Source organism: Tiliqua scincoides, chromosome 16 (genome assembly GCF_035046505.1).
Source record: "Tiliqua scincoides isolate rTilSci1 chromosome 16, rTilSci1.hap2, whole genome shotgun sequence".
NCBI lineage: Eukaryota > Metazoa > Chordata > Lepidosauria > Squamata > Scincidae > Tiliqua > Tiliqua scincoides.
In genome coordinates, this window is record NC_089836.1 from 6,157,099 (window position 1) to 6,178,079 (window position 20,981).

The following is a 20,981-nucleotide window of genomic DNA, read 5'->3' on the forward strand; positions in this document are numbered from 1 at the left end:
TCACAAACTAGCTTCCACAATGCACTTAAGGAAAAGGGCTCCTTCTTTTATGTACGCATATTTTGGAGATCGCAGTTTGGCCAGCGGAAGGAATCTGGGGCAACCGCTGGGCTCATTCATGTCGGTCACAGGCCTCTGGAAGGATGCAGATGATGGATCGGCCAGGAAAGAGTTAACAAGATGCTCGGCACCATTCTGATCGAGCAACATAAAGGTGATCTGAGAGGCGGTGGAAAGAGGGAAGAGAAATACGGGTGGATTAACTGTGGAAGGAAATTGAACTTCATCTGATATGCAAAAAGAAGCTCCCTGTCTCTTCTTCTCCCCCCCTAAAGCTCCCACGTATCTTTAATAAGCAAATGCACTTGCAACAGCAGGTGCTTTTCCGATAAGGAGAAATAGACTTTCCCACAGATGGTCCCACATCTCAAGGTCGGCGGATGGAAAAACAGGAGCAATTGCGGGCCTTCTCCAAAAGAAAAGCATTTCAAAAATGAAACACAGATCCACTGGACTGCTCCCCCAGAGGGGGAAGAACATAAGAAGAGCCCTGCTGGATCATGCCAAAGGCCCACTTAGTCCACCTTCCTGTATCTCACAGTGGCCCACCACATGCCTCAGGAAGCACACAACTAAAGACCTGCATCCTGGTGCCACTCCCTTGCACCTGGCCTTCAGAGGTAACCTACATCTCATGGCTTGTAACCTGTGATGAACTCTTCCTCCATGAATCTTGTCCAATCCACCTTTTTCCAAGGTATCCAGGCCAGGCGCCGTCATTGCATCCTGTGGCAAGGGGTTCCACTGATTAATTGGATGCTGGGTAAAGAAATATTTTCATGTGTCTGTTCTAACTCTCCAATTCTATCTGAATTGATTGCTCAAGGGAAGGAAGTCCACATTCTGGACAGGCTGGCTGTTAGCTAGGCTGGGGTTGTCTTCTCCAACTGGCCAGGGCTCTCCAAGGCTTTCACCCATATTGCATTCGTAAGTATTTGTAAGGGAGCAAGTAGGATAGGAGTAGAATGATCAGTGGGACAGGTGAACGTTTGCTTCACCTACACCTTTTAGGTAAGTCTCAAATCGCTCTTTTTTCATGGGCCAGAAGCCAAATGACTACAATGTAGAAGTTCAGTCTTGTACAGAGAGACCCAAAACAGTCCTTCTCGTTCGATCAGCTAGTAAGATTGGCAAGGTCAACTCAAGACCCTGCAGAGCATGAACGCAAAGCTCCTGCCTCTTACCTCGTGCTGCACCAGCTGCCACCTTAATCCTGGATTTGAAGACGGGTGAGAGGAGAATAGAGCAGAAGTGCGGAGGATAGAAGAGTAGTGGGCTAGAGAGCCTCTAATGCGTCAGGGGCACTCCATCCCACAGCTCTCCACTCCTCTACTGTTCCATTTCCTTCTTCCTTTTCAAATTCAGGGATCAAGAGGAACAGTGCACATGGCTGCCTTAGTCAGCCTTATGGTACAGTCGGTCCTGCTGAAGGCAGCCCCTGAAAATAAGATGGCGGCAGAAGCACATTTCCAATCCCCCATTACCTTCTGAGCAAAAGGCCACTGCAGGAGTGCATCGTAATCCCCTTTCAGGAGCACCAGGAAGAGAGAGACGTGGCTGCCTCTGTTTGTCCCCTCACCATTCAGGAAAATCCTCAGGCACATTTTGTAGCCGTACCGTGCCGTGTAAAATGCTGGAAAAGGAGAACATGGAAACTGAGAATGGATTTGAATCCAGACATTGGGACACTGTTGGTTACATCTCACCCCTGCCCACCTGAAATATGCGCTTACCAGGCGATTGCAAACTGCACACCTTCCCACACATGGCCTCGTAGCACTTCCGATGCACATCCATGATCTTCCATACAAAGACACCATCGTAAGAAGCATGTTCCGACAACTGGAGCCTCTCCTGGAGCCGGCCCAGGGCCGCATCTTTCTGCGTGAGGCATCGCTGGAGATCAGCAATCTTGAAAAGACAGAAAGGGGGTTTATCTGGGGTTGCAAGAGCTCGGGGTATCTGGGCTTTGCAAGCAGCAGAGATTCAGTAAGGTGCCAGGAGACCCTCTAGCCCACCACTGTCATTTCCTCCACAGTTCCTCTGTTCTCTTTGGTTCCTCAGCAAACCACAGCCCCACCCCTCCAGAATGCATTGGTGAAACAAAAGCGCACTGAAAGTGGATTAAAGCTGTAGTGGAAACACAGTCCCGGTTTGCTCCATTAACATCAACAAGTAGTCGTACAATTCAAACATGGGAAAATGACACCTTCATACCAGAACTACCAGGCCCTAGCAGTGGGTCACATCCAGTTCAGCTCACAGAATTCCCAGGCCCCAACAGTCAGCTCCACCCCTTCTTCTAGTTCAATGTGTGTCTTGAACAGTGTTTCTCAAAGTTTGTCCCTCGCCATACGGTCCACCCATTGGAAGTAATTGGTGATGATGTCATCACCAGTTACGTTCAGAGTGGGAGGCCAGTCACAACACGTCAAACACCAGTAGGAAGCTCAGGGCGGAAGGGAAGCTGCCCTCTGCTTTCTTCAAATCCAGGAAAAACCCCTGTGCTCTGGCCCATCCCTAATTGCCTGTCCAAGGGGCATTTTTACCTTTAGTTCCAAGCCACGGATCGTGTCTTGATCGAGCCCCCTCTGTCCGCGAAAAGCAGCTATCTTCTGGCGGGAGGCATCCATCTCCTTGCTCAGGACAGATGCAATGTTTTCAAAGACCCGCAGCTTGCTCTCCAGCAAGGAAATTCCATCGGCTCGCCTGGCCAGTGGTTGGCAGCCAGGATCCTCCTCGTAGAGAGGCAGTCCTGAGAAAGAGTCTGTTTCCAAGGCCCCTTGAAGGTGCAACCTGAAGAAAACCCCATTCAGAACCTTTGAGTCTTTAACGCAAGCGTTGACCCCACTTCTGGTCAGGCTCAAAGTAGCCTTCAGGTGTTTCGCATGCTGGAGAAGCAGGATCAAGTGCACCCCTTCGGCCGTCTTCTCATGCGTTCCCCTCTCTTCTTGGTTCCCCTGTTAGGAAGGAGGAGGTAGGGCCGGCTTTAAGCCAACTGGACCAATTGCCTAAGGGCCCCCCCACGCTAAACCATTTCACAGTCTCTAGAACAAGCGGTTTTGCAACTTGTAACTTGTTTTGTAACTAGTCACACGCAATCTACACATTTTGTTTGTTTAGTGGTAAGCTTACATGTATGCAGTTTGATATTAAAAGGTGCTTAGATCCATTTGGTCCAATTGGAAACACTGGGGGTGGGGGCAGGTTCACAGCCAAAGCCTGTAGAATCTTAGAGATGCAAATAAAATTTATGACCAATTACCCTGGGGTGGGGGACCTTAGGCACAGGCCCCAATTGGGTCTTAGGGTGGTTTTGACTACAGACTTATCTTGCCTTATCTTGTCTACAGATTGGCAGGAATGCCTAGAAATCAGTTCCATATTTCTTCCCATGCCCAGCCTCTCCCCCAAACACACTTCATTCTATTCCTGGGCAGCACCTTGACTCACTTGGAACAAACACCCAATCCGGGAGAATCGACACCTTTCATCAGTGGAAACTGCTGAAGGATTCTGCAGAAGAGAGCATTGACAAAAGCATTTTAGATAAGACTGGTATACCCCAAGATGGCAATGTTAATACCACCCCCCCAGCTGCAGCTACAAGACAAAGAAAATGTCATACATGTTGCTCATCGCTGGACACCTTCTGAGGCCCATCACTGCACACTATGGCGTTCGTGCTATTCTTGGCCAGCTTCCTATGCGTCACCATCCGCGTGCATCCAATGGGGCGAGGGACCAGGGCGTGTTCACACATGCTCTGATGGGCCTGGAAGGTGGAATTTAGGAATGAAGGGACAGCAGCCCAGGTCAGGCTGAAGGATAATCTGAAGGTCTCCCATGTCACTGCAGGGCTGGCCTGGCCCACTTGGCCTCCTTAGTGTCCCCCAATACGTATACTTTTATTTTCCCTTAAAACACTAATCAGCAACTAAGAGGGCATATTGAGACGTTAAGATTATGTCTACTGGCCTGCGGCAGTATGGCTGCAATACATGGAATATATATAGTGGGCCCCCTCCTCATCCATGGGCTTGGCATCCGTTATTTGAGCATCCGTGCCTCAGAGGGCCTCCTTAAATCAACTGGCAGTCGCTTTCGGTTTTTGTTGGCAACCTCTGATCACATCTGAGAGGTGTTCTGAGGTGCAGGGGGTGGCGTGATCTCTGGAGGGGGCGACACGACCTCCAGGTGAGTTATTGCAGCACCGCAACCCTGTCCCACCGCCACAGATTTCAGCACCTGCAGAGTTCTGTATACACAGGGGTCATGGAATACCGAGTGCCCACCGTATATCTCTGGGAAAGACAGTAAGCTTCCCTGTCCCCTAAACCAGAGTGGATGTCTCCCCTCTCCATCCATTCCACTTCACCAGCCAGTTAGCCCAGAAACATACATCTTCCCTCTTACTTCCAGAGTCTGCACGGCTCCCGTCCAAGTACATCCAGGAGTCCCACAACGCACGCTGAGTTCCAAAATCTCTTTGTTAAGGGCGGCATCACTAAAAGCCTAGAAGTGATAGAGACAACTTTTTTAAAATATAAACTTGGGCTGTAGTTAAGTTGTGTTTAACAAAATTAAGTTGTGTTTTGGGGCAAAGGAGAAGCGACATCTTCCCCCTCCCCCCCCAAGTTTGATTCTGGAGACCAAAAAATGCCATGTCTGAAATTATTTTTATAAAGAAGAGGGTGGTTAGAGAAATTCAATGGTCTTTTATGAACAGCAAGTTACTCTGATGGTTAAATGGGGCCGCCATGATCAGCAATAGTTTATCCTAAATACTAGGTATTGCAGGATAAAAAGGGGGGAAAGCAACATCATAAGTTGCTTGGGGGGCTTTATGGGGTCAACTAGTTGAAAGCAGGATCAAAATCTTGTGCCCTGAACTAGTCCCACTGTTATAAAAAGGTGACGTTACTCTTTCGTATCAATTCATTTCCCAAACAGCCTCTCCAAGAAACTGGCATGTTTTTCAACCCAGAACAAATAGCAACTATTCTTTGAAATATTAATGAGTTCCAGTAAAGTTCAACTCATCTGAGTTGAGAACGTCCATGGCTTGCTTTCTCCCACACCCACACGGGGCCTGGGTTTAATACACAACACCGGCTGTTTACGGCGACCTTAATTGGCAGCATGATGGTCTTACATATGTCTAGCTTTCAAGCTTAAAGAGACCAGATTGTACATTTGATGTTCCAAATTGTCCTGGACAGGCCCAGAAATTAATAACCATTGCTTAGAAATAGAACTGAAAATAAATGTTGAACCCACTCCATTAAAAAAGGGAGAGGGAGACGGTTGAGCTAGAACACTTTCCGCTTTGTCTGTGGGTTGCACAGAGGAGTGCTGCTCCGTTTTGCAGGCAGCTTAGGGGTCTATTTACATTTTTCAAAGGAAATGACAGTTACTGCACGATTGCAGCCAACTGCGTCCTCGGCAAAGGCAGGCATCAAAGTGCTCAGCCAAGCACTTTCCATCGCCAACCGTTTGCTTCTCTGATTCATTACATTTGGGGTAAGGTGGCCAGCAAGCGTTCCTGAAGAAAACCGTCCAAATCTCCTGCACACGAAAGACTCCTGCATCTGGAAGGACGAAAGTACTGAAGCGGATTGAAAGGGCCTCATAAGAAGAGCCCCGCTGGATCAGGCCAAAGGGTCATCTAGTCCAGTTTCCTGCAACTCACAGTGGCCCATAGATGTCTCAGGAAGGACACAAGACAAGAGACTTGCATCCTGTCTGACATTCTAAGGTATCCTACTTCTAAGACCAGGAGGTTGTATATACCCATCATGGCTTATCTGTGATGGACTTTCCCTCCACCCATCTGTCCAATCCAAGGAGTTCCACAGATTAATCAAATGCCTCAAAATTGCTGAGCCACTTTTTAAGGATCATGAGCGGCATAGAACTGAAGAAAAAAAAAATACAGAGGAACCAAGCCCCAATTTTTAAGTGTCTAATAGCTAGATTTGATTTCATGTGCCTGGACAATGGACATCATAGTCCCCAAATTCCCACATTAAAAAGGTCATCAAATATCAGGTCAGGCCAATATTCAGAAGATAAAATGAATGCATTTGTGCCTGATAACTAGATTTATCTGTTCAGGGTTTGCACCCAGGACCAGCCTGTCCAGGAGGCCAGCTGAAGAACCAGGGTGGTATAGTAATTCTGGAGTTGGTTGGCAACCTTCAGTCTCGAAAGACTATGGTATAAGCCTACAGCACCCGGTATTCCCAGGCGGTCTCCCATCCAAGTACTAACCAGGCCTGACCCTGCTTAGCTTCCGAGATCAGACGAGATTGGGCATGTGCAGGGTAACAGTTGCTGTTCTGGAGTTGGACCTGGAAAATCTAAGTGCAAATTCCCATTCAGCCATGAAGTATCCTAGACTAGAAAAGGAAGAGGGAGTCCTCCTCACTTCCTCTTCATCCCCATTCCCCATTTCCAGGCAGGAAGCAAGAAGAGGCTGGCACATCGCCAAGTAAGTGGGAGGCAAAGTTTGACATGCTGTGGTGCCAGTAGATTTTCGGACCAGACCTGCTTGCATAGCAAATGAGAACAGAAACTGAGAATCCTTCACAAATCCTACCACCAAACCAAGATATACTTTAAAGTTGCATTAATAAAGCCCCACCACCACCACGTACCTTTCCCACTGATAAGAAGCTTTCTTCAGTCACAGGGAACCCAGGATCTTCTGCCTTGCAGCTCTGACAAACAGGATTTTTATTGTTCCTGGGTGGGGAAAAGCAGGAACAAAAATTGGTTTTTAGTGGGCACCGTTCAAAAGATCAAGTTAGCGGCTGTGGGTCTAGTGCTCAGTCATAGAGATGCAGCTTCATGCACAGAAAGTCCCAGGGTGAATTCCTGGTTTGCCCAGGTAGGACTGGGAAATGGGAAGGCTTTGGAAAGCAGTTGTCAATCATGCAAGATAGGCTGTCTTTAACAGTTTGACTCAGTAAGGCAGATTCATACCTTGAGCTGCATGAAATTCTTCAATAAGGAAGAGGAATAAGCCACTAAAGTTTGTCTAGCCACCTCTGACAGGGTCTTATTTAGCCCCCGGAACAAGGATACCCACAGATGTTGGGGTCATAGCTAGCTTTCAGAAAAGTATCCCCCCCTTTTTAGTTACTAAAGAAAAAATCAACCAAAAGCCACTGAGCAGTGCAAGCCTAGCTATGTCTACTCAAATGGAAGCCCCACTGAAGTCAGTGGGACTTACTCCCAGGTATGTGTGTACACCAGTGGTTCCCAAACTTTTCAGCATCAAGACCCATTTTATAAAATGACACTCTATCAGCACCCACCTAGGTTTACCAGGTTTTTAAAGAAAGGAGATCTAAAAAGAAATACTTTATTGTATTTATTTATGCAATAATAACCAGAAAAAGACCCTCGAACATTTATCTCCCATCAAAAATCAGGTTGTGACCTACCAGTGGGTCCTGACCCACAGTTTGGGAACCACTGATACAGTGCATATAGAATTGCAGCCTAGAGGGTCTTTACTAGTGTAAGCGGGATGTGATCCAGAGCAGAATGAGAAGCAAAGGGTTAAAGCAGCCCTATCTCCCTCTGCTATCTCCCCATGCCAGTTTCACCACATTTCACATGCTCCCCTAGAACACTGTTGGAAAAGACAAGGAGAAAACACAACCTGGGTCTGTACATATTGCAACATGTACTCTAGCCCTTGTCTGTTGGCAACCTTCAGTCTCAAAAGACTATGGTATCACACTCTGAAAGGTGGTTCTGGAACAGCGTCTAGTGTGGCTGAAAAGGCCCTAAGCATCTGTGTATACCCCTTTTCTCAAGGCACATATCTTAAATCCCCCCTCCACACACACACACTGTCTATTATCACTTTTTTTTTTCCTGGAACGCCATGTCCCTCTCTCATCCCAGCCCCAAAGATGTACATGTGTTTTCTCAATCAGTTTCCACAATGTCCAAGCATTATGCAACTGGGGGGCCCAGCCCAGCTTCATGTGCTGTGCAGGTGTGGTTCAAAGCCTGGCTGCGTCTCAAGGTCAGGGTGGAAAGGCCCCCCCCATCTGAAACCCTGTTGCTAGACACAGATTTCCCTGGACCAACGTCCTGACTCAACAAGCAGCATCCCATGTTTAAGTGTGTGTCGCATTGCCAGCATCTCTGGTCATCGCAAGCTCTCTCTCCCTTCTGGCAGCTAGAAGGAAAAAATGCCATTTCAATTCTCTTTCTCCCCCCACCCCTCACATCACATGACTTTGCCTGCAAAGCAAAACTCACCGCACAATCCAGGCCAAACATTCTGAGCAGTAGCAATGTCCGCAGGCAGTTTGCAAGGCTCCCTTCAAGACAACCTTGCAGTGGCTGCAAAGATATCTGGGCTCCGGTACCTTCTTGAAGATGCTCACCGGGTACCCTGAGGGGGGCTGCTTCTCCTCTGGAAATGAGCTCACAGCCGAGATGCTGCTCAGTCCTTCTGCCATCTGCAGTGATGTGCAGGAGCAAAGCAGCCCTTCCAAATTATTTAAACACACAGGCACACGGTTTGCAGCACTGCAAAAAAGGAATCCACCGCCATGGGTGTCGAGGCTCAGGGTCCGGCGTGTCACCTCGCTTCTGTGGAACACTGTTGAAAAATTCAAACAGCTCTTAAGAAAACGTGTGTGTACGTGTGACTAAGAGAGCATGTCTGAAGTTTAGAGGAGGCTGCGGCAGGAAATTGCTGAGCAGCCTTCAAATTCCCCCTGAAAACACACAGACACACACACAGCATGCAAGGACAGGGTAAGCATGAATCAATGGGAAAGTGACATTGTCTCGTCAAGGCAGTGCTCGTGTCACTGTTGGAACAGTCCAGGCAGTCGCTGGGTTGTTTTTTTTCTGTGTATCGGTAAAAGTCTGAAGGGAGGGCACAAGGGAGCAATCCCCTGGAGGAGCAAAATCTCACTGTTGTGCAAGCCACAATCTCAATGCTGTTGCTTTCAGCATTTCCTTGTTTGGAACGTTCCTTGGTTGTGTAAGCTAGGAGTTTGCACACTCTAACCGTCCCTGTTTACCAAAGATGGTTCCTATTTTCTGGTGTGTGCCCCAGGAAAGTCTCACCGGCCCTGTTTTTGCCCCATAGGCAGGGTACACGACAGGGGAGTGCAAGAGGTAAATTGTATCCAGGCCTAGGGTCAAAAAGGGGGCCTGGGTACCAAAGGAGGGGGACCAAAAATCTCCTGGGATCTTACAGTTTCCTATCTCACCAGGGCCTATGAGAGAGAGAGAGAGAGAGGTAGAGTGGGTATATTTTACATGGGCCCAAGGACAAAAAGGGAGCCAAAGGAGGGGTTGTGAAAAATTCCTAGGATCTTACCAGAAAATCTCACCAATCTCAGAGCTGCCTTGTGAATATTTTGGGCACAAGATCTGGTGGTGTTGTTGACCTTCAGGGACCCAACTCTCTTTGCAGGATCACTAAAAGTTAAATCTCTACAGAGAACCTGCCACCTTCTGAATGCAAATGCTCTATCACCTAGTTAAAGACCCTCAACTTCTGATGCTGCCTTCTACAGTCTGACCATCAGGTCATTTATCTCTGTCCATACTGACTGGCACCCCTTCAGGGACTCAGGGAAAGATAGGTCTTTCCAGGCCCTCTGCAACCTGAGATCCTTTTCCATGGAGATGTGCTTTTTTACCTTTCCTCCTCCAAGCAGAGTATCAGAGTGTCTCTACTTTAATCCTTGAAATGTTGGGGCTTATTTACAGGGCTATGCTACCTGCAAAGAGATGACTGAGTAATATCATTAGAAAAGGGAAAAAATAAGCTCCCAACAGTGAGATGTAGATCGATACCTGTTTGCGATGTCATCTCCATCTGTTCTGGTTTTCTTTATCATTCCAAGCTTCCCCTTATCTGTCAAGCAAAAACCTTTCAGCTCCTTGTGCCTTAATGGTTGAAAACATTGGAATTGAAGCTGTTGGTTAATCCCTCCCACTCCCCAGAGTGGTTGGAGACAAATTGCAAGAAACAATTGGAAAAAAAAAAAGATTTTTTTCTTCCTCCTCCTAGCTACTGGGATTTCAGAGATAATGCTTAGATGCTTCTTGGATGTTGAACAGGTGTTCCTGAAAAGTCTTGAGTACTTATGTGGATTTCTTAGCCCTGTATTTAAAAAAGGAAGAATGAGGACAGAGGTAAGACCAGGACTTATCTTCTTGAATAATTCAGGGTCAGATTGATCAAGCATTTAATAGGGCTGCCAAAGCAATAAGGCATGGAAAGGTTTAATTTTTACATAAGAACACAAGAAGCGAGCAGTTGGATCAGGCCAGAGGCCCATCTATGCAGCTTCCTGTATCTCACTATGTCCCACCAGACACCTCAGGCAGCATATATGATGTAAAATAAAACTTTCCCACAGGCAAAACAAAGACAGTGTGTTTTTTAGGGACCAGTGCCAGAAAATAAGGACAGCCCCCCCTTTTTTTTTAAAAAAAAGGGGGGGAGCAGCTGAAGTATATATAGATATGGGGAGTGAAATGAGCAATAGCTCAATGGTACAGAAGTTTCCAGCTTCTCCAGGTAGATAGAGAATCCCTCCTCCTTGAAACCCAGGAGCCGCCAGTCAGTTGAGACTGTCTGACAAAGTATACAAGTGTTCAGCTTGATGGATCAGAAGGTGTTTGGTCATTTAAAGAATGTGGGTTGATATATGTGGAACTCCTTGCCACTGGATGTGACGGTGGCGTCTGGCCTTGATGCCTTTCAAAGGGAACTAAAAAGACTGATGGAAGGAAAGTCCATCACTGGTTACAAGCCATGAGATGTAGGCTAGCTCTGAATGCCAGATGCAAGGGAGTGGTGACAGGATGCAGGTCTCTTGTGGTCTTGCGTGCTCCCTGAAGCATCTGGTGGGTCACTGAGAGATACAGGAAGCTGGAATAGAAGAGCCTTTGGCCCAATTCAGCGGGGCTCTCTTATACATAATTTTTCCAGTGCAGACGCCCCTGAGGTGCACAAGCCTTGCTAGCTGGTAAGTTGTTCAGTCTGCAGGCCAGAACTTCACACATTTATTTCTGAGTGCCAGCCACATCCTGTTTTGAGTTATCTGACTTCATCAAAGGCTAGGCCAGGGAGTTTACCAGAGGAAATAGGTCAACTCTGGAAAGTACCAAAAACTTATCTAGTTTCAGTTGTGCAGCATAATCAGGTTTTTGTCTTTTGGTTTTAAGAAAAGGTGGCAGTAAGATTTCTTTTAAGACCAACTGTATTAGAACCAAGTGATCTACAACAATAGGGCCAATGTTGACAGGGCTGCTAAATACTCTGAATGTTTCTGTATTTCTGAACTGCTGCCAACTGAAGTCTTGGTTGAGCTGGGCCAGTAGGGCCTATTCTGAACGGCAGTAGCTCTGCAAGGCACTATGTCTTGCCCCAGTCCTACCTGAAAATGTAAGAGGTTGTGTCAGGGAGTCTCTTCATTCTGACACTGTTGCAAACCATAAGAATGTAAGAGCCCAGCTGGATCAGGCCGAAGACCCATCTAATTCAGCTTCCTGTATCTCAGTGGCCTACCAGATGCCTCAGGGAGCACACGAGGCAAGAGACCTGCATCCTGGTGCCCTCCCCTGCATCTGGCACTCTGAGGTAGCCTTCTCTTTACTTCCAAAAGCAGCTATGAGGGAAAGGACCATCTGAATGGAGATTACAGCTTGGGGAGAAGGCAACACACAGTTTGCCTCCATTGTGTGTTCAGTGTGGAGAGCGCACACACATAAAACACACAGAGGATTGCAGTTTGTCCTTAGAGGAAAGATCCTACCTGAAAGTTCCCATTTCCTCCCAGGACAAATAACCACAAGGGAGGAGGAATTGCATCGGGACCACTGTGTGGGGCAAAAAGTAAAAGTTCCTCCATGGAGTGGTCCTGAGTCTGCGACAGCTCCCCTGGGTCAGCTATTGTGTAAAGCGTAGAGCAATGACGTGGACAGTGCGACAGGCAGCCTCCTTGGAAGGTAGGCAATTCTGCTGCATCAGGAGTGCCTGGATTGCAGAAACAATGAAGAAAAGGAACAGAATCAGCTCTAATGGAAAGCAATTGGAAGAAGGAAAGGCTAGGACAGTAAATCATACAGAGATGCTATGAGCAGACTCCTTTCTTTGGGCTCAGTTTTTGTGGCTCACCGACCATTCTTTCAAGGCTCTTCTGAATGCCTTTGGGAATGACTGTTCTACAGCTCCCCCATCTCCTCTTAGCCACCAGCAGCAAAACTTGTTACTGCGTTACCTGAAGTCACACAGAAGCTGTGAATAAGGTAGAAAACGTTTCCTGGTTAGAGCCCTGGAGCACACATGGGCTGCTTCATAGTGCCCAGGGGGCTGTGGTCAATTTAAACCGCCCAGAGGGCTATTTCTGGTTACATGAAGCCAGAGTGGAAAACCAATTCATTTCAAGAGGGTTATCTTGGTTTTCAAAAGTCAATAAAACACACTGTGGGGAACATGTAAAGGTTTTACCGTGCATTCGCCTTCAGGGACTAGTTTTATGAGTTGAGGGAGTACAGCGTTTTCAAGCTTATTGCTTCCATATAAATAATTCTGAACAAACGAAGCCTGAAGTCAGAGAGATTCTCCCCCCCCCCCCATACTACTGCCATCCCATTAGTACTGATCCAGTATCAGTCATTTGATAACAAAAACATAGCAGAGAAGAGCAGGAAACCTCCTAGGAGGAAAAGCCTGTTCATTCCATTTACCTAGCAGCTTCCTCTGGTTTCACAGAATTTCAAAGGAGGCATGAAATTGAGTGGCCCACATAACAGCTTCTGATCTAGTCAATTTCATTCCTATGGGAAAATGTGTTGGGAGGAGGCGGCTTGATGGAGGTTTATAAAACTATGCAAGGTGTGGAGAAAATGGACAGAGAATCTTTTCTCCCTCTACTGCAGTGGTTCCCACTTTCTTCAGCAGGCAGCTCCCTTGACCTACTGGGCCATTGGCCACAGCTCCCCATTAGGGCTACAACCCTACACATTGTGTAGGGTGACAGGGTTTTCACGAGGATGCTGCAGCTCCACTGGCTGGTTTTCGCAGCTCCCTGGGGAGCCATGACTCAGTTTGGGAACCACTGCTCTACTGTAATACTGGAACCTGGAGCATCAGAGGAACTTGGTTTTAGAGGAGATTCAGGACAGACAAAGGAAAGTACTATTTCACACAATTTGCTGGATGATAAGTGTACCTTTAATAGTGCAACTTGACCCAACAGGGTAATTGACTTTCGTTAAAAATAGTAATAGGGGGGCTTTTGTAATTTGTCTCTGTTGTGACTTTGAGCCTGATCACACACCTCATGTACTATTTTTGAACAGAAAAAAACACTTCTACTGAAAGCTAATGAAAGTGGTTTTCCCCCCTGTTTAAAAATAACACATGGGGGGGAGCACCATCAGGATCAGAAGTGCAGCTGGAGCCAGCTAAAAAAGCCCTCCTACCCCTGCCACAGTTTCCTTCCATTTCATGCCTTCCCCTTTGCTATTTTTAATTAAAATTTACTACTTTTGCAGGTCAAGTTGCAGAACTAAGTTCACATCTGATTTGAACCTCACATAACTTTTCAAGATTAGATCAACTCAAGGAAGAGAAGGTCTAAGCCACAGCCAAGTTCTACAGTCAATAGCAGCAAATATTAATTGCCAAATGCAAATGGTGATAGCATTTATTGAGTACCAAAAAACAGAGGGAACAGAAATGGTTCTTAGTTGATTACTACAGTCTTATTTACATTGCATCTACTCCCAATTCTATTTTGGGTTACAGTCCTTTTTTCTCCATTCTTCGTTTCTTGAACTCCATTTTGTCTCATGTGGTTCCAAAAGTCTGTTACAACCTAAATGTAGCTCACTGTAATATATCCAAAAAGCTAGATCTCTCTGGCGGTTTCTGGCAAAAGTGCGACTGTATCTGTAGCCAGGTGCAGATTTTCCTAAAATGAGCCAGGAAATGTAGGGGGAAAAAACAAAATCCAGGGTGCGTTGGTTTGTAGGCTACCTGCTGGAGTTCTCCAGCGGAACTAACAGCCATTGATAAAGAGATCTTCTGCAAATTCCTCCATCGATGCTACAAAGTTTTCACAAGAACCACAAGATGAGTCAGAAGGCCACCATTCAATCCAAGTCATGGCGTCTAAAGGATACTGGTACCTGCAAAGATGAAGAAACACCCCCTGAAAATCTTGGAAGGACTGAAAACCCATGACATGGCTTCCCACTCAAAGAAGAGAGAAACAACCCACCTCCAAAATAATGGCATTACTGCTTGTATTCAACCTTAAATGAGGTTACACTCCTAATAGCAAAAAGGTCTCTGCATGCAGCTAGGTTTGTACCCAACATTACTAGGACTAGATCCAAGACAACATCTGCAGGGACATGGTAGAACAGCCTTACTAAAGCTAAACAGGTTTGGCTCTGGTTGTATCTGGATGTGTGACTGAAACCATGACAGAAGTTGCATGATAGAAGAAAAGCAGCTTATAAATTTAATGTATTGATGAACAACAAGCTAGAAGTTTTTACACCAATGTGCTAGTTTTCTATCTACAGGGATCTTTTTTTTTTTTTTTAATGTGGGAGCATTTTTCTCTCTTTCAGCCTGTTAAGAGTCCCAGAAGAACTCTGTGTTGTGGTATTGCTAAATACACAACGTTGGTTATGAGATTAAGGTCAAAAGCATACAGAGGAAGGGTATTCTGATGGTAGGTCCTGACAGACACAATCAGAGAAACACCAAACAAAACATGTGTGAACGCTGCAATCCCTAGCATCCAACCAAACCAAGATGTAGAACATTAGAAGCCTGTTTTGGACAGCTGCCCCGGGAGGAAACTGGGCTTTCCTCAGATTTACACAGCTGTAAATTGTGTAAATTTACACAGCTGCCAATCTGTTCAAAGGAATTGCGCCCGTTCCCCAGAAAAGGACCACTGCACTTCCCAATGAACTGTGGCTTGCTTACTTGGCCTCAACACCATCTCCGATCTTCAGGGCTTCTTTCCCCATAATCAAGTAATCCTCTCCTGGATTGAGCTGAATATCAGTGCATGAATTCTTATTAATAAAGGTAACTTCTGCATTCCTGTGAGCGAAAGCCTCACCTGAAGCAGGAGAAGAGGTCATTATTCATTTGTCGAATGAATGCAGATAACCTGATTTCCATTAAATGCATAAAGTAGCTTATAAATAAATCACTGTTAACAAAACTCAACATTTTACAATAAAGCACCATCATATATGAAATAAGATTAAATTACTGCAGGCAGTTCAATAAGCTCAATAATGCTATGCTCTGGCATTAACTCATTTTTGACTTTCATCCATGCTCTGGGCCCTAACCAGACAAAAGTGCAAGGCATTGCTGTACATCATGCCCTGCCTCTAAAGAGATATTGGAGATGGGATGCTAGATTAGGGGATCCGATGTCATGCAGTGGTTTCTGGGAACGTAAGAACAGAAGGTCTCATGTCTAATGAGCCCATCCTTATGCTCCGATATAAATGGGTTCTCATTCAGTGCAGGTAAACAAAATGCTCTCACCTCTTTTGTAGAGATCCAGCACAGTTGCTGTGTATTTAACAAAGCTGCCTTCCTTCTTGGAGGACAAGATCTTCACCTTGTAGACTAGAAGGAGGAAAACGACATGCCTGAAACTTTGAGGAAGTCTTCCAGCCAGCTTGGACAATACTGAGATAGACAACCAGCCTAACTCAGGAGAAACAGGCAGCTGGTACAAAGTTGGTTCATTAGCTGTGCTACTAAGTGTCAAAGCAGAACCTCCCTGGTTTGAGTCTCAGGAGGTGGCCGTAGGGAAGCCACCTTATAGGGCTGCCTAAGGCCAGCATCAAGTTAAAACATGGGAAGCACTTTGCATCCTCACCAAATGCCACGCAAATGTGCAGTGTGGATGTTTATATGAAGCTGCCCTTTGCAGCTCTGGATGAGTCACTGCTCTGGTCTCACCTCCTTCGATAGGATGCAACTCTGGTGTGATTTTCCAGCTAAGTGGGACTTGTGCCACTCCAGATGAAGAGGTTACTATACTCTCTCTCCCCCCCCCCCATCCTAGTCTGTCTGTACTGAAGCTGGTCTCTAATAGAATCACAAGGGCACAAACACATTCAGGCTTGCTTCACAGCTTTCTGTCTGTCCTATGTACGGATCATTCAAATCTTACCATATGCAATGTTGTTCTGGCAAGCAGTCTGACTCCTGGAGTCGACACTTATGGATGTATCTAGTCTGGCCTGCATACGTCCACATTCCGCTGTGTGTAGGGAGACAGGGAAGCAGCATGAGCAGATGCAGTCCTTCCAAAAGAGATCTAGTGGCTAAAGCAGCTTTTTCATCTCACAGCACACTGGCAAGGCGCTAAAACGGTCAAGGCACTCTGCTTTTTGACAACTGACAAGGCATACCACGCTGCTGGTGGGGGGCTCAAATCCCACAAAGGCCCTACTAATAAATGACCCTCCTCCAAACTCCCATGATGCACCTGTGCATAATTTGCAGTACACTGTGGCACACTGGTTGAAAATCATTAGGCCAAAGAAAGGTAGATCTCAGTTCCATTCGCCATGTATCCATGATACACACCAGGTGGACTTTGGAAAGTCAGCTAATCTTATTTGCAGGGTTATTGTATATAGAAAATGGGCCTCCCTGAGCTCCCCTGGATAACAAATCAAAATGCAACACAGAAGGAGCTTGCAAACACTTGTTCAAGGGCCAAACTAAACAAGACAAAAGGTAAGCAAATGCATCTTTGATTTCAACAAACTTTTGCAAAATAGCCATTCCAAGGAGTGGGGAGAGGTTAATTCAGTCCAGGCCCACAAAGTGGAGACAGAAGAGGGATTTAAACACATTTATTTACCTTCCATGCATTTGCACTCATTGCCCTCACAGAGTCTTACAAGTGACTCTTCTCCATAGGGATTGTAAAATATTGCACACTGCTTTTCTGTGGAAGAGACAGAAGAGAGGGTCATTTCCAGATTACTAGAAGGTGGTGATGCTATAAGCCAGGATCTAAAACAAATGTAAAACTGAAAAAAGTTCAAATAAATATAAAAGATACATTAAGAGTTCCCACCTACCCAGGTTTGTTCAAAAGGAAGTCCCACTGTTTTCAGTAGGGCTTATTCCCAGGTATGTTTGCATAGGATTGTAGCCTTGATGTAACACAAGCTATGTATTTTTGAGAATGTTCACGTAAAAGGTGGGGTACATTGTCCCTTATGTATGTACTGGTTCCACTGCAGTGGACTGAGTGGAAGTCCAAAAGTATGTGGGTTACAACAGCCAGTTATTGCCAGCCCAGTGCTACTGTGCTTGCACAAAAGTAGTATGGACATACTACACCTGTGCAAAAAGCACTGACGCAGCCATCTATAACCCAGACATCCATAGCTCAAACAGCCAGTGTATATAATGCATATCCTTTAAACAGATCCCCTATTGGTGTTTGGCACAATTGCAATTCTGCATCCCGCTCCCACCCTACACACCAATAAGCCCTTGAGGACAGCAGTGATCAAAATGGGACAACCACCTGATGTGTGGCTTGTGCACAACTGGTGTTCCAATTGAGACCACCAATCATCCACAAAACAGCCTGCATGGCAGGGCTCTTGCTTTTGAGGCCGTCAAGAACAGGAGGTGAAAGTTGGCAGGAAGGGATTCCTTACCTGGAGTGTGATACTCGTAGACAGTGAAGGTGCCAGGGCTGGCCATTCCAACGCGGAAGATTTCAGCAACTCGGAAGCCAATGCACAGAAATTCATTTGCGGGAATCTTTGGGGATAACACCACATAAGTTAGGGTGGATTCACACACACTGCTTATCAAATACCAGGGGAAGTGTTTTTTTATGCTTGCTTTTGGTAGCCAAGTTGGAAGTTCAGAAAAATCCTGAGCTAAAAAGGTTGTATGTTTCCAGTTAGGGGCTGACACTGAGTTTAGCCTTCCTCCAATCAAGGGGGGCAGGGCCATAACTCTCTGGGCAAGTTTACTCTGCTTTGCACACAGAAGGTCCTCAGGTTCAATCCCAGTCAGCACCTTCAAGTAGACCTGGGGAAGACCCCTGAATCTGAAACCCTGGGGAGGGCAGACAAGGCTGAACCAGCAGATGAAAGGCCCAACTCAGGGAGGCAGCTTCACCTTGAAACATTGTAGAATGTAGAAAACGTGGAGTAGCAAAATGGAACCTACCGAATCGAGCTGCACCAGGATGTGCCCATCTCTGACCTCATAACTTGCAATCAGCCTGTCAACACTATTTGCAAGCTAAGGAGAAAAAGAGAGGGAGAATTCACCAGCTAAGTTTGAATGTAATAAATTCCTGAACAGCAGCTACATCAATCTGAAGTGAGAAAAGGGGGGGGGGGGGAAGGACTGTTCAGCCAGTGAATGCAAGTGGATCAATCATGTTTTTTAGGATTTCCTAAAGCACTCTAATCTTACTGATGAATACGGATGCAACATTTTGTCAGTGCCCTGTATCCATCTGCTCCTTCCCATTACCACCACCACCACCACCACCACAAAGCATGCCTTATTCTTCAGAAGGCTTGGATTTATTCACGTGCAAACTTACATCAATGGGCAGCCCAATCAGAACCTGCACTGGAACAGGCAGTTCAAGTGACCTATGCCATATCTAGGGCAGGTTAGCAGGTAGCTGAATTACAACTTGAAGCAAGTGGATATTTATCCTTGTACGACAAGCAAGCCGCCCCTGTGGGGCTATCTGCACCAGTGAAATCAGTGAAATCTCCCTAGGCTGGTGCAAACTCACCAGGTCTGCCAGTGGATTTGACACCAGGAGGCCAGCATGCATCCTTGCACCGGCCTACCTGGCTCACGAGTAGTTGCAAACATGCTTTATGGCACATTCATGACACTCACCAGCCTACTTGGAGGTTTGTATTGCCCTCTTAACTTATTAAAAAAAATCAACCAAAAGGCTTATGACTAAGATTGCTTTGAACCGGCAACAGTGCTGCTTACTATGGACAAATCTTCAGTGTTTGCTTCCAGGCCGCTGACCAAAGATATATCCATCACTGCATGGGAGGAGGCAGAGCGGGGTTCTCTCCTATCAGGCTTGTATCTGAAATTGTAACAGGACAATTGCTGACTGAGCCAAGGTGAGGCGATAGGTTCCTTCCCATGAGGTTCTGACATGCACTTCCCTTCATTTCTACCTCAATGAACCTGTGTTCTGCTTTGGTGCAGTGTGACAATCCAGCCCAGTGAGCAGAGCTGCTATTCTGACAGCAACACGTTGCTGACCTTTCAAAATTTAGCAAAACTGGAACTTACTTTGCACAGGCCACCAAGGTCCTGGGTTCATCCGAACGCTGGTAGTAAGAGTATCCTTCGGTATTCATTTCTGCACAGGCAACAGAAAAAGTTGTTTAGACAGCTCTTCAGAATCACTGTGGTCATAGCTGAATGGCACCAAGGGGAGCTTTCCTCCCAAGGGCAACTATCAGCCACTGGCAGGGGGCTAGGTCCAAATCACATCTATGGGAGCAGCAAAGGGTTAGAACCCTCTTTCCTCTATGCCATGGTTCCAGCCAAATTGCCCAACCCTGCTGCCCACAACTCCTATTCAGAAAAGAACCCCAAGCACCTCAGCTCTAAGGATACATTTAACGTAATGCGTAGTTTGGCCATTCAGCATGCCTAACGGCTCAATCCTACCCTCCACAGCGCTGGCAGTACATGTGTACTGCCAGCTCCGAGCATCGCAAACATGCCATAAAGCACGTGGCACCCGGTGAGGAGGGAGCATCAGCACTGGGCCTCAGCGCTGAGAGGAGGATGCCAAGCCACCAGTGGTAAGTAGCATTGTAGCAATTCAGCTTTTCAGGGCAGGGAGAGGAATTCTGGGGCGCAGAGAGGAGAGGCTTGGACAAGGGAGGGACCGGCCTGGGAGAGCAGTGGAACCAGCAGAGGCCTGTTCAGGAAGCTGCCTGTTGCCCCAGGTGGGCTGCCTGAGGCCCCACTGAGCCATGCCAAAGACGACTCTGATGAAGGCTGGTGTGCCTTTTGGAATTGTTCTTATACATCCCTGCTTTAAAAAAGCATATACTTAAAAATTATTTTCTCACCATTTGGTGATTTCACTTCAATCTTCAGCTCGAAGTAACAAGTGTCTTCAGAGGTAGTGGCTTTATAATAAATGGTCCTCACCTGGGTATGTCCATATTTTAAAAAGGGAAGAAATTAAGTTACATTTTAAACTGAACTCAGCAGCCAATTCCTAGGCTGGCAGTATTCTAGTCAATACTGAAATCTGTATAAAACATGAGAAGCTGCTAAGAAGAGTGAACATTGGGCTGATAGCCCATTTGTGAAAGGCGTAAAGAAAAAGTTATTTAAGGTTTGCAGCCCAGTCAGTGATAATAGTTCAAAGGAACCCACACACCACTGAGGGCACAGTGCCTGCATTTCTGTTCCCTGGACGTGAAGCCCAATCCACCTGACCCCTGGCTCTGCCTAGACCTTGGGAGCCCACTTTCCTCTTTCTCCTTGGACCCATTTGATCTTCTCCAGGGCCAGTCAACACATGACAACAGGAGAGTCAAGGCATGATAACCTAGACAGTCATCTCAGGCAATGGATTGGTGTTGTCACAGGTCTTCATTCACCTGCTTGCTTCCATTGCTTCTTGTCCCAAATTCAAAAAGAAAGAATGGAACAGAAGATGGAGCACAGAGTGGTGGGCTGGAGCATCAGGGAGACTAACACACCACTCTCCTCTATACTTCCTCTACTGCTTCATTTCCTTCTTTCTTTTTGAATCCAAAAAGAGCAATAGATATTGTGGCTGGCGTGCCATTGGGTCAAAGGGGAAGGAATTTGG

At 46.4% G+C, this 20,981-nt stretch overlaps 2 protein-coding genes and 1 pseudogene across 2 annotated transcripts in view; all 3 read right to left on the bottom strand.

Moving 5' to 3' along the window:
* Positions 1-8,546, bottom strand: TRAF1 (TNF receptor associated factor 1). The gene is made up of 9 exons (XM_066610885.1): positions 8,344-8,546; positions 6,720-6,807; positions 4,477-4,575; positions 3,689-3,835; positions 3,514-3,576; positions 2,610-3,020; positions 1,794-1,971; positions 1,545-1,693; positions 1-219 (listed from the first exon to the last, which is right to left on the bottom strand). The coding sequence occupies exons 1-9, from the start codon at positions 8,544-8,546 to the stop codon at positions 1-3; spliced, it is 1,557 nt and encodes a 518-aa protein (XP_066466982.1).
* On the bottom strand, positions 6,285-6,401 carry LOC136635696 (5S ribosomal RNA; annotated as a pseudogene).
* Positions 8,547-13,739: 5,193 nt separating the features above from the next.
* Positions 13,740-20,981, bottom strand: part of C5 (complement C5) — a 41,957-nt gene continuing 34,715 nt past the window's right edge. The window contains exons 32-41 of the mRNA XM_066610886.1: positions 20,227-20,308; positions 19,433-19,502; positions 19,118-19,220; positions 18,320-18,394; positions 17,797-17,902; positions 16,983-17,069; positions 16,284-16,373; positions 15,647-15,730; positions 15,068-15,206; positions 13,740-14,253 (exon numbers count right to left, since the gene is read on the bottom strand). Of these exons, the coding sequence (XP_066466983.1) occupies positions 14,124-14,253; positions 15,068-15,206; positions 15,647-15,730; positions 16,284-16,373; positions 16,983-17,069; positions 17,797-17,902; positions 18,320-18,394; positions 19,118-19,220; positions 19,433-19,502; positions 20,227-20,308 (966 nt within the window). The 3' untranslated portion in view covers positions 13,740-14,123. The remainder of the gene's footprint in view (positions 14,254-15,067; positions 15,207-15,646; positions 15,731-16,283; positions 16,374-16,982; positions 17,070-17,796; positions 17,903-18,319; positions 18,395-19,117; positions 19,221-19,432; positions 19,503-20,226; positions 20,309-20,981) is intronic.